This window comes from Apteryx rowi, unplaced genomic scaffold (assembly GCF_003343035.1).
Source record: "Apteryx rowi isolate R43461 unplaced genomic scaffold, aptRow1 scaffold_396, whole genome shotgun sequence".
NCBI lineage: Eukaryota > Metazoa > Chordata > Aves > Apterygiformes > Apterygidae > Apteryx > Apteryx rowi.
Window position 1 is genome coordinate 26,059 of NW_020450485.1, and position 12,965 is coordinate 39,023.

At 35.7% G+C, this 12,965-nt stretch overlaps 1 protein-coding gene across 1 annotated transcript in view; it reads left to right on the top strand.

Annotated features, from left to right (window-relative positions):
• Positions 1 to 12,965, top strand: part of HERC2 (HECT and RLD domain containing E3 ubiquitin protein ligase 2) — a gene marked incomplete at its 5' end in the record, with an annotated part of 106,725 nt that overhangs the window by 24,283 nt on the left and 69,477 nt on the right. Inside the window, 13 exons of the mRNA XM_026074698.1 lie at positions 192 to 348; positions 1,064 to 1,174; positions 2,223 to 2,394; positions 3,011 to 3,184; positions 3,851 to 4,039; positions 4,702 to 4,853; positions 6,148 to 6,305; positions 6,755 to 6,868; positions 8,301 to 8,552; positions 9,433 to 9,626; positions 10,177 to 10,377; positions 11,096 to 11,324; positions 11,395 to 11,519. Of these exons, the coding sequence (XP_025930483.1) occupies positions 192 to 348; positions 1,064 to 1,174; positions 2,223 to 2,394; positions 3,011 to 3,184; positions 3,851 to 4,039; positions 4,702 to 4,853; positions 6,148 to 6,305; positions 6,755 to 6,868; positions 8,301 to 8,552; positions 9,433 to 9,626; positions 10,177 to 10,377; positions 11,096 to 11,324; positions 11,395 to 11,519 (2,228 nt within the window). The remainder of the gene's footprint in view (positions 1 to 191; positions 349 to 1,063; positions 1,175 to 2,222; positions 2,395 to 3,010; positions 3,185 to 3,850; positions 4,040 to 4,701; positions 4,854 to 6,147; positions 6,306 to 6,754; positions 6,869 to 8,300; positions 8,553 to 9,432; positions 9,627 to 10,176; positions 10,378 to 11,095; positions 11,325 to 11,394; positions 11,520 to 12,965) is intronic.

Genomic DNA, 12,965 nt, shown 5'->3' on the forward strand with positions numbered 1-12,965 from the left:
CTTGAAGTTTTGCAGTCAAAATGTTTGTGTGAAAATTAATAATATGTACATAACAATTTCTCAGTTGAAGTAGCTCATAAGCCTGAGGTAAAAAAAAAAAAAAAAAAAAAAAATCTACAAAACATTGTATACAAAAACTTGTATGCTTTCTGTAAAGACATGAGTTTAACTAGTATTACTGTGACCCATAGGTGAGGATGCAGACCTCTGCAGTGAATTGTTACAAGAATCACTTGATGCGCTGCGAGCGCTTCCAGAGGCATCCCTTTTTGATGAAGGGACTGTGTCCTCTGTATGGCTGGAAGTTGTGGAAAGAGCTACTAAATTCCTAAGGTCTGTTGTGACTGGGTAAGTTTTTTTTTTTTTCTTCTTCTTCTTTCCTTTTTCTTTTTTCTTTCCCCCTTTTTTTTTTTTTTTTGGAGGGAGTATTGCTGAAATAGCTGTTTAATGACAAACTTACGTCTGTGGCAGCTGATGGCCTAAGCAAAACAGTCTGTGAAAAATTAGAATCATTTTCCTTTTCTAATGTTGCTATACAAAGCAAGTGAACAATATATAAATTGTTGAAATGATGCTCTTTAAATATGATTTGATTCCATTTACTGTTTAAACAAAATCTGCATTTGAATATTCTGAATTACCCTTTATAGTTTCACCCCCAAAATATTGTGTCACTAATGTAAGCTGTATCCACATGAAGAGTGATTTTTGGTAATACAATATATGTATATGTTTAATTGTACCTTTCCAGTATAATTATAAATGCAGACTTGTGTGCATAGAGGGGAGAATAGAGATCTTCATATTGGATTTACAGTACTCCCCTGCTTTTCCCCTTTGTTTAAGGAGGTTTAAAGTTACCCTTTTATGACAGTTATTACAAATGAATTGTGCTTTTTGAATACTGGAACTGCATTTAAGTTTGGAACTACATAAGTTTAGGTGGTTCTTGGTGTGCTGTAGATGCTTTGGTTAAGCAAATATCTATTGTTTCCGGTTATTTCTTAGTTACCATATATTGTTTTTTTTTTTTTTTTNTTTTTTTTTTTTTTTTTTTAAATAGAGATGTTCATGGAGCTCCCAGTACCAAAGGGCCAGGAAACATTCCGTTACAAGACCAGCATTTGGCTCTTGCCATATTGCTAGAACTGGCAGTGCAGCGGGGTACACTAAGGTGAGAAGCATGAGCGCTCTTTCTAATTTTTAGCCATCGCTGTTTGTTGGAATGGCCTGAGCCATGCATGCCTTCAGTTTTCATTGGTTTTAGTGTAATATTTGTGGTTCAAAGCATATGGACCTTTTCTATAATAATTAGAGGAGATAACAGTCCAACTTATCAACTGTGCTATTTGTCCTTATTTTATAATAAGAAATTAGTGATGATTGAGCTGTCTGCAGATCTAAAATAGCTTAAGGCTTCAAGTCACAAGYTGCACATTAATTGAAGGAGTTACATGTAGTAGTGGTGTTGTCATGTAGGACATCTGGCATTCCTGTGACACATTCCTGTCTCCTAGTCACTACCAAATAAAGTACCACTGCGCAGATGAACGATGACTATTTCTATTAGCTAAAACCTTACCAGAGTACACGTGAAGAGACATAGGAATCATTTTAAAATACCTTTACAGACGCAGAGGTATAAACATGATAGCCTCGTTTACAGCTAATTTGATTTCATTTAGTTCTTGTGAAACAAAGGTAGTTTATGCTGAGCTACAGCATCTGTGCTCTTTTTGTGAAAATGTACGTTAAGTTCATGTCAACTTTAGAATAGATTGTGCAGTTGTTAGTCAGTAGCCATCAGCAATACTTAAAACATAAGCTAATATTGAAGCTAACTTGCCTCACCTCACCTCACCTCCACCCCCAGCCCTCCTGTGCTGTATTCTGGACAAGTCTAAATTCACTTTTTTAAAACAAAAGCATTCAGTACCCCTTCTTTCCCCCATCTTTCAAGTAAATAAGAATATTTTGAGTTTCTTGTTTAATATTCTAATTCTATTAGTTTCTGAAAGATGATTTTCATGCAATGAAGATTAACCTTTTATGTTATCTAGATTGCAAAATCCATTTTTGATATTTTGGTATTTGCTTAAAATGGAAATCCATGGCATCTGGTGTTACTAAACTTAAAAATGTGAAATGTGAATTGCATGGATAACTTAAAATAATTTCTTTAGGAATGCTTCTTAATGACAGGTGTAAACTTCCTCTTTCAGCCAAATGTTGTCTGCGGTTATGTTGTTGCTTCAACTTTGGGATAATGGAACGAGGGAAACAGATAATGAGCGATCTGCACAGGGAACAAGTGCACCCCTTCTACCTTTGTTACAGAGATTTCAGAGTATAATATGTAATAAAGACATGCCCAATACTGAGGATGAGATTCAGGTATTTACCCTTGGATTATTTGAAAGGAGCATTATGTTGGTATCCAATTCTATTTGTCTGGCTAAAATAAAAATAATAAAATTATGCAAACAAAATTTTGATTTACTTCAACATATAGTCTTTTCTGTATAATATGTATATATAGACTGCTGTTGTCCGGTTGTCATGTATACATTTGAGTTTCTTGAGATAGGAGGAGAAATTTCATAGTATAGTTAGAGGTAAGCCCTGTGTTTCAAAGCTCTGGTGCTTTTGTGGCAATTAAGTTGGAGTTGGCCAGTTAACTTTTTTATGCATTTGGTTTGTTCTCATATAGTTTTGCTTGAATTTAATTAAACTCTAATGTTTAGTGAACATTATTGACATTGATTTAAAAAAAAAATACAGCAAATCAGTTTTATTACTCTTACAGCTTCCTATATATTTATAGTGTATACTTTTTCAGTGTACGTGTTTGGAATTTTCCTTTACCATAAGGGAAAGGATGAGCAGAGTTAATTTAGGTTCTCTTGAACTCGTGCCAGTACTTAGAATGTCTAAAGTGTATCCTGGATCTGTATGCGTAGTGGCATGGAAATACTGTGAGTATTCTGACTGCTCCTTTTTCTTTTTTTAGCTGCTGACTTACCCTCTGAGTCCAAACGAAAGTTTTCTAAGGTATCTGACTCTACCACAGGACAATGAACTAGCGATTGATCTGAGACAAACAGCTGTAGTGATCATGGCCCACTTAGATCGTCTAGCCACCCCATGTATGCCTCCACAGTGTAGCTCTCCTACATCTCATAAGGTAACTATTTGCAGCAGCAAATTTAATAAGATATGTTTCCTCAAACTCAAAGCATAACTAGTGTGTATGTATATATATGTATATACATGTATGCATGTATCTATTTCAGGTATAACTAGTTTTCAGTTTGGAAAGATAACTCCCTAGATTCTTCTGTTTTCCTTTTGCTTATCATGTGGTAACCTTGAATTGCCTACATTTGTCTTATTTTGGAATCTTTTATTACATTCAGCACTCTCTGAGTCAATCAGCCTTCAAATGTAATTGCCTGGTTTGCAAATCATTCTTTCTTACTACAACACTGACTGCTGCCATATACGGGGCTGTTCCCTATATTTATCAGAGTAAATGCTCAAGACCAGACTTTCTAAATGTTGGAGTCTGACATATAGAAAAGTAAATGTTAAACTTCCCAGCTTGAAAGATCTCTGAATGCTTACTGTAGATACTTATAGCATATTCAGTAACAGACTAAACTATGATGCATGCAAGTCTTTATTTTTGATATCTTGCTAAAAGGTAAGCTTCACTGACTATTGGCAGTAATGACTGTGACAGACTTCAATATTTTGGGTATATAAAAGCTTAAAAAGTATTCTGCTATATACATTTTAACTAAGTTGTGTATTTCAAAATTAATGCTTAACAGAATTTTGCATTTTCCAGGGATCTCTGCAAGAGGTCATTGCTTGGGGCTTAATAGGTTGGAAATACTATGCTAATGTGAGTGGCCCAATTCAATGTGAAGGCCTTGCCAATCTTGGGGTTGTGCAGGTTGCCTGTGCAGAGAAACGTTTTCTGATATTATCTAGAAATGGACGAGTTTACACGCAAGCATACAACAGTGATACACTGGTGAGTGATTTTTACATGTTTTTTTAGATGTGTTCTCTTCTGTATTATTTCATACCATAAATTTGCTCTTCTAACTATTTACAGTATCTCAGGAGTAGATGAGGACATGCTGATTTTTTGTGAGCTTTTTTTTTTTGTTGTTGAAGTTTTAGAAGTAGTGATTTCAATCTCTTTTATTGATTTGATTAAATATATCTGATTTCTGTAATTTCTATCAAGGTAGAGGTTATGAACATACTGATAACTGCTTTCATCAGTGTGCTGTCCTTGGTAACAACTGTAGAAGTAGGCAGATATGAAATGGATTTCAGTTCCATAATATATTGCCGTACCCAAATGGTGTAGTTTCTTAAACAAAACTGTACTGTAATAGACATATTCATAGCTAAGATTGCCTGTAAGATTAAGATAAACAGCACTTTCATATACAGTGAAGACCTTATAAGGATGGGATCAAAACAAATTCAGAGCATCATTTTTTGTCAGACTTCAATGGTATATTTGAACTTATTTTCTTTTTTCCTTCACTTCATTAGTTTATTAGTAAAGTTTAGGGCTTTGTTAAAGCAGCAGGAAAACCTTACCTCATTTTTATGTGTATGGGCAAGTGATTGGAAATATAAGCAGCTTGTATTTGTGTATTGCTTTTGTTTGGTTCACAGGGACCACAGCTGGTGCAGAGTCTAGCTTCCAGAAATATTGTGAAGATTGCAGCCCATTCAGATGGGCATCACTATCTTGCTTTGTCAGCAAATGGAGAAGTTTTCTCTTGGGGTTGTGGAGATGGTGGAAGACTAGGCCATGGGGATACAGTGTATGTAATAATAAAGATCATAACATTTATTTGCCAGTGTTCCACATTCATATTAGAAATTATTTATTATGTGTACAAGCACTTACAAGAAGTATTACTGAAATACAGCCACTTGCAATGAAATCACAAACAAAAGTGAATGTACTCTGATCATGATTTATTAAAGGTTGCCTGTACTTCTCAATCATAAAGTTTGACAACAAATTAGGCAAATAAGATATTTATGGTCCTGTCCTAGTCAGGTAGTTGTGACCAGTTCAGTGAGCAAGTCAGCTGTTAATGCTGGCATAGTAACTGATGAGTCTTATCTGCATAAAATGTTTTGTAGATTTTAATATGGCAGGTAATTTTTCATATGAAATTATCATAAAGGCAGTTGCTTTAGAATTGAATATATTTCTATAAAATGTTTGCATATGTTCTCCTTATCTCAGACAGTCTCATTAAGGAACAAATGTTCTTCAGGTGAACAGTTAAAGATCCATAGCTCAGTCAAAGACTGCTGCTTTACAAAATTATATAAAATATAACTGTTAATCCAGTTTTGCTTTTATAGTCTGATTTGATAATCCAGCAAGCATTTCACATTTAACATTCAGTAGTTCACACTTACCTCTGCTGTCAAATAGAAATAGCATTCCATTTGCATATTTTCTCTGCTTTTTAGTATTCCCAGTTCTGTATTAATGCTGCCTTCTAAAATATTTCTAGGTAGAACATGACTGCATTATTACCAGGTCTTTTCTTCATGATTTTAGGAATCCACAACTCATTTTCTCTATAAACATTGATTCATGTTAAGAGTGGAGTCATCTTTTCCCATGCAGTCATGTTGCATATACCATTGTCTTTTTTCCTGTGTTAAACAATAACATTACTGTTCTGCTGTTGTGTAGGAGCAGTATTCTGTAGGGGTGCACATCAATATGTTTCGGAAATGATGTCTTCCACCAATGAATTCCCTGTAAACCAAGGGAGTACTACACCAGGGTTAGAATTAGCAATTAAAGATCACGTTTTCAATGGTAGACTTAAATATTTTTGAAAAACGCTGTATTAATTTAATTGGAAATAGAAATAGTAGCTGTCAGACTTCCCTATAATGGTGTATATGCTGTTGAACAATCTGAACTCTGTTTTTGGCTTATATCTCTACTTAAGTCTTGCTGTCCCAGACTAGTAATAAGGTTTGCAGCTATAACTGCAGCAATTATTTTCTAACAAATACAGCACATCTTTTATTATCTACTCATCAGATCACCTTTTGTGAAATATGTTGCCTTCTTTTAAATAGACCTCTGGAGGAACCGAAGATGATATCAGCTTTATCCGGGAAGCAAGCTGGGAAACATGTTGTTCATATTGCATGTGGAAGCACCTATAGCGCAGCCATTACTGCTGAAGGAGAGCTATATACATGGGGACGAGGAAACTATGGCAGGCTGGGTCATGGTAAGTTATTTGATATCTTAAAATATTGGCACAGAAGTGTTTAGTGGATGTTTCTAATATTCTTTTATTCAGCTTACCTACAATTGCTTTGAGAAGAGTATGTGGTCTCACATGTATTGAAATGGAAGTTGTTGGGGGAGGGGGTATCTCAAAAATGCTAATTTTCTGCAAGTTTTATGACAATAAGCAGGTGGATAGAGAAGAAAAACCTAGCTTGTCCCCTTTTCCCTCCTTATGAAGTAAAGACTACCTCATGGGTTAAATCCGTATTAGATACATAAGAAACCACATGGGACCTCAGTTGTGATAATTAAATCTGTGTGTGGTTTTTTTTTTTTTTTTTTTAAACCACCCACCCACCCCCAAACCAAAAAAAAAAACCTCAAATCAAAAAACAGAAACCCAAGCCTTTCTGGTTTTGCTGCTGACAGAACTTCTTTGTTTTGAAGGTTCCAGTGAAGATCAGACCATCCCTATGTTGGTCACTGGGCTGAAAGGACTGAAAGTTATTGATGTGTCCTGTGGGAGTGGAGATGCTCAGACTCTTGCAGTTACTGAAAATGGTTAGTAGCAAAATATAACTAACACTTTAAGTAAAATTACCTCTTTATCCTTTCATTCTGAATATAATTATACTGAAGATTTCATGCTTATTTCTAGTGGCTTGAATTCCATAAGAATTTGAAACTGACATTCCTGTCGAAGAAATAAATAAATATATATATATGTATGTGTGTGTGTGTATGCATTTTGCAGATAATGTGTACAGATATATTTTTGTGTACATATATACAATACTTTCATTATGGATATGCATATGTAAATATTTGCATTTATTTGATATCTATTTAAAATACCCATGTAAATGTGTAATATATAGGGAAATATTACATATATATACATGTACAACTAAATTATGCAGTATTATATAAATGCAAATAGCTCATGTCACCCCAACAGCCAGATTGTTGAGGAAGAGGGTTGTCTCTGTTAATGAGTGGGAAGTGCCAAAGAAAGGCTGCATTTGGAATCCTGCTTTCCAGCAGCCCTGAGTTAGGTACCTACTGAGATGGATTCAAAACCTGAATTTCACTGTGTGAGGTTAGGCCACAGAGTCCTCCCTTTGAAAGTGAATAGCTCTTGGAAGCTAGTTCTTTCTTTAAAATGTAGCTAGTTAGGGTGTTGTGCGCTATATAAAAGCTGAAAGGTGTGCTCATCCAGGAAATGGAAACCTTAATTTTTTTTTTTCTTTTTTGTCCCCTTCTCATATGCTTCCACTGCTTAGTAGAGTTCCTTAGAAGCTAGTTGATGCGAATAAGAGTTAGAAACACTTTAAAGCGTAGGACAAGGCTCTCTTTTTGGGTATATATAGATTAACTATTCTTGAACAGTAATTTTATTTAATGGTAGATGCAAAATGCCTTGGCCATTTCAAAGTTCCTGCTCCAGGGCTTGGATTTAATAGTGTATTTCAAAAGAACATAAGAAACAGTTACTCTTTTTACTTCATTTTGTGAAATGGTTGAATGACAAGAACTGAAAATGAGGAAATTGGCTTTGGTAGATATTTGGTGTGGAAAAATTTTTGCAAGTTCTTATAAATAACAAGCCTTATAATAAAGGGAGGCAGCTTTAAACTAACGATAGTACTACAGGCTTGATTCTCAGTAAATTCTCTACTTTGTATACTTTTAAGAATGACCATTTGTACACTAGTGAATTTTCAGTGCGTAGTATGCGTTATGCTTTTGTGTTTTGTTTTGCCAGGCTGAGAACTTTTCATATCAGGAATCGCTATTCAAATTTTTTTTCCTTCTAGTCACTTATTTTCAAGAACTATTGGAAATGAATTCATAACTGCTATTCTTAAATCACAATTTGAAATTTGTGCTAATGATGAAATCTGAGATTTTTAAGTACTTGCTTGTCAGAACAGATAACTTCCTTACATGAAAAAGCAGTGCAATATTTTGTTTTTTTTTTCTTATTTTACAGGCCAAGTATGGTCTTGGGGTGATGGAGATTATGGAAAACTAGGAAGAGGAGGCAGTGATGGCTGCAAGACTCCTAAGCTAATAGAAAAACTGCAAGACCTGGACATTGTGAAAGTACGCTGYGGAAGTCAGTTTTCTATTGCTTTAACCAAAGACGGCCAGGTCTACACGTGGGGAAAAGGTGACAATCAGAGACTTGGGCATGGAACGGAAGAGCATGTTCGATATCCCAAACTGTTGGAAGGCTTGAAAGGTAATGATTAAAGCTGGAAATTTCAGAGTTGTTGTTGGAACTGCTTGTTGTACATTAATGATCTTAACTCCAAGAATGACAGTATCACGTACACTGATGTCATATTTTTGTCTTGTTACACTGAAAAAGATAGTAGTATGTTTCCCACCACCTCTGTCTTTTATACCTTTAAAATTCCAACAGGCTTAGAGCCACTGTGTCAAGGCTTCTTTAAATGCTTCTAGTCTCGTGTTCTCCATATTCTTACTGCTTTTCCTTATTGGCCTCACAGAAATGCTTATGTTGTTATGCAAATATATATGTGCTTCGATTAAGGAAAGTGAAAAGGATAAATGGAAGTCATTTGCATATAGTAATGTCCTTAAAGACGTGCTTTTGTAAGTATTTTTGACTAGCTTGTAACAGGGTTGAAAGATGTTTCTTGTGTTCTTGAAAAACTTGAGATTCTGTAGGGAAAGGTGAGGGAGAAACCTCCTTCATATCACTGTTTTATTCATATATGATGAATGATCTGTTTGAAAATAATTTCTGAACTAGATTAATGCCACATGACTGCAGTGTAACCTTACAGTGTCAATTCTGATAYAAACTTTCCTGAATAAGTATCTAATTAGAAGGGATACAAAATGGAGCAAGACAGTTACAAGCTTGTAGACTTTGGCACTTAAGCTCTCTTTTAAGAGTCTTTAAATACTTCCTCGATTCTCTTTTGCTGTGCTCTTCCAGTCTGCTGCTAGGGCAACGGTGAGACAATTGACATGCATAGCCTGTTCAGAGTTAAGTATGATTGTAAGTAGCGTGGTTTTGCTTACCTCTGCTGTTTTTTTGTTAAGATTGTAATCTTTAAGTTACATTTTTCAATATTTGACTTTTCTGCCAGGAAAAAAAGTGATAGATGTGGCAGCTGGATCTACCCATTGTTTAGCACTGACTGAAGATAGTGAAGTGCACAGCTGGGGGAGCAATGACCAGTGTCAGCATTTTGATACTTTGCGGATCACCAAACCAGAGCCCGCAGCTCTCCCAGGATTAGACACAAAGCATATCGTTGGAATTGCTTGTGGGCCTGCTCAGGTAAGTTTTTGAGTTCTGTTAATTGTGATTTGTCCTTATCTCTCTCCRTGAGACTACTTCTGTACACTAATCCCATTCTCTCTTTCTACGCCTGTGTAACTTTGAAGGTATTTCTCATTCTGAATCGATGAAGACTTGGAAAAAGCGAAGCTTGCTGTGCAGTTACTCTGCCAAAAAGGGATGACTAGCTTTGCCTCTGGGGGGTGCTCTGAGAAGTAGCTATTACCTGTTATCCCTGGTACAGCACTGGAAAAGTTGTTAAGCTGAATGCTTCTGATGGCAAAGATAGTGAGGTATCTGGACTGGCATAACAGCACTTTTGAAAAAAATAATGTGATAAGAAATGGTTCTTTTCTAGTTTTGGTAGTGTTTTTATATGTGTTTACAAGGATGCAAGAGGAAGGTTCTCTTCAGCAGATGTGCTGATATAATTGCTGCACCTTGTATCACTATTCAAAGGCACGTGTTAGCTCTGCACTCCTATCTTTAATCAGTTGTCTTTATTTTTGGGAAATAACTGTTGTACTTTCTATATTGTTTCCATTTATAGAGTTTTGCTTGGTCATCGTGTTCAGAGTGGTCGATTGGTTTGCGGGTGCCTTTTGTGGTGGATGTTTGCTCCATGACATTTGAGCAACTAGATCTCTTACTGAGACAAGTGACAGAGGGAATGGATGGCACCTCAGATTGGCCCCCACCTCAGGAAAAGGAGTGTATGGCTGTGGCAACATTAAACCTTCTAAGGCTTCAGGTACCTTCAATTTCTTGTTGAGTAGCCAGTCAGATAAATGTTTCAGCAAATTGCCTGGAGGAAAATAGTGAACTTAGTGTGCTTAAAACATTTTTATTGATTTTAAAAAATGAAATAAATACCACATTGCTTTCTACCTTTGGAATTTCGCAGCTAATGTTTGTTTTAACTTTGACTTTCCTTGCTTTACAGCTCAGAACTACCAAAAAAGCTTTTCTACTCTCAACAGTTTTTGGATTGTATTTAAAATGAACTATTAAAATAAAATGTAGATTGATATACTCACTGAATGTAGCCCATGCTCTCACAGGTTTTGAGCACTTATTAATGTTTTAATTAGCATTTATAAGAGTGAACATCCTCTTCGGAAGGTATCTGACACTTGCTGAAGGTGTGCTACTTTTCTTAACATGATGTAGGAATGTAGAAACAGTATTATTTATCTTTAGGTTATTATATTTCATAGTTTTGGGATATCTAGTTGTATATAGTTCATAATACTTTGGTTTAATTGAGATGTGTATGTGTTTGGGCAAACCAGCAGTTCCCTTTAAAATTAGTTTTACAGACTTACAGATGAAGTGTTTGTATCTAGGACAGTGAGTTTATTCAGTTGTTCTAGGATTAACTTTTTTTTCCCCCAAGTTCCCATCTTTTCTTTCTAATTCAAGCTTTTTTTTTCCCCTCTTTCCTTTTTTTTTCTTTTTCTTTTTTTCAGCTTCATGCTGCCATTAGTCATCAGGTTGATCCAGAATGTCTGGGCTTAGGTCTGGGCAGTATTCTGCTCAATAGCCTGAAACAGACAGTGGTAACATTAGCAAGCAATGCTGGCGTTCTTAATACTGTCCARTCAGCTGCTCAAGCAGTGCTTCAGAGCGGATGGTCTGTGCTACTACCAACAGCAGAAGAGCGGGCAAGGGCTCTCTCAGCTCTCTTGCCTAGTGCAGGTAGGTCCTAAGATGAAAAACTACTTTGTGCTTTCATTTCTACTTCATTAAATGTTTCTTGCATTCTTAGTTTCAGGAAATGAAATGAATGTAAGTCCAGGCCGTAGATTTATGATTGACCTCTTGGTGGGCAGCTTGATGGCTGATGGAGGCTTAGAATCTGCACTAAATGCTGCTATTACTGCAGAAATTCAGGTACGCTTCAGCAGCTTTGCAGTTCTGTATGAACAGAATAAGAAGATATACAGAGTATGTTCTGAAGTTTGTGAAGTGGTATTATCCCCTTTTGATGTGAACTGTGGGACAGTGTTTGTATGGAAGCATGAATCACATTCTCCTTTTTAGTAGAGTGTTTATTTTCGTTGCCTAGAGTGACGATTTTACAACAGTAACAAACTTTTTCCATTAAGCTCTGTAATAAGAGCATAATTTTACAAAGTGCTTTGTACCTTTCTGTTTGATATTTCAGTTCTTCACAGCCTTGAGTTCACCCATACCTCACCAGCAGAAATTTCAGCCTTATTAGCTGTGAATTAAAGGTGAATGAACTCCTTTAACATCCCAGTGTTCTGTAGGTTCGGTTTCAGACTGTTTCAGGTGTTTGACAGATGCTGACTAGTTACACAGAGGTTGAAAGAAACATTCTGTATATAGTCCTCTCCATTAGCCTCTCTGATATGGGACATTCTCTTTACAGGCCCAGACAGACTACTTTAAATTGTATTTATATATGGCTGTGAAAACACCAATGTGCATTTCCCTTGTATACCTTTTTATTTGTTTGATTTTTATAACCTGATGTGGAAAATGAGATTGACACTGATGCCATATGCAGGTATTTTCTATGTGTGGTAGAATAAGAATAGATAAGAATCACTTAAAATGACGTAGCTTTTTATAATTCTCTCAGACTGATATTGCCATCCCTTTTTCTCAACTTACAAGACAGGTGATGTCCAGAGAAGGATTAGAGCTGCAGTTATATCTTCCTGATGTATTTCTTTCTTGGTTCCACTCCAGTGTGTTGGTAAATGGAGAGGTTTTCTGATGCAGAAGAAATGCATCTATTAATTTTTATTTTTTTTTCATTTAAAAACATGCAGGACCTCTCTATTCTTAAACAAATCTCCTAGGGCATGTCTGCATTGTAGCATAGCTCAGATATGCCTGAGCTAGCTTTAAGGATATCTTGGAAGTGATCTAAGTGGTAACATACAGTACTGTATAGGTTAATTTACATTCCCTAAAAACTGGATAAATTAGTCTCAATAGAGTTCTGTGTGACTATAGTTCAGCAGCAAATCTAATCCAGGTTCTTCTGCAGTGAAAGGAAATTACTATGTTTATAAATACAGAGTAAGCATACCTTCACTTGTGAACCCTGCAGCAGCTACTGTCATGTCAAAACATAAATAGGATAGAAATTAATTGTTAACCTGGTTGGTGGAAGCTGAATTCAGAGTTTTTCTTCCTTTGTCTCTCCCCTCCACCCCTTTTTAATAATTATAATATAAAAAGTGTGCCTATGTAGTCTTTATATGGAGTATAGAATACAAATTTGTCTCATAYGTGTTGTTTCACTTCTGGAGTAGGTAACAGTGACTTGATCTTGTTTTTGTAAATACTTGTTAGTAAAATGTT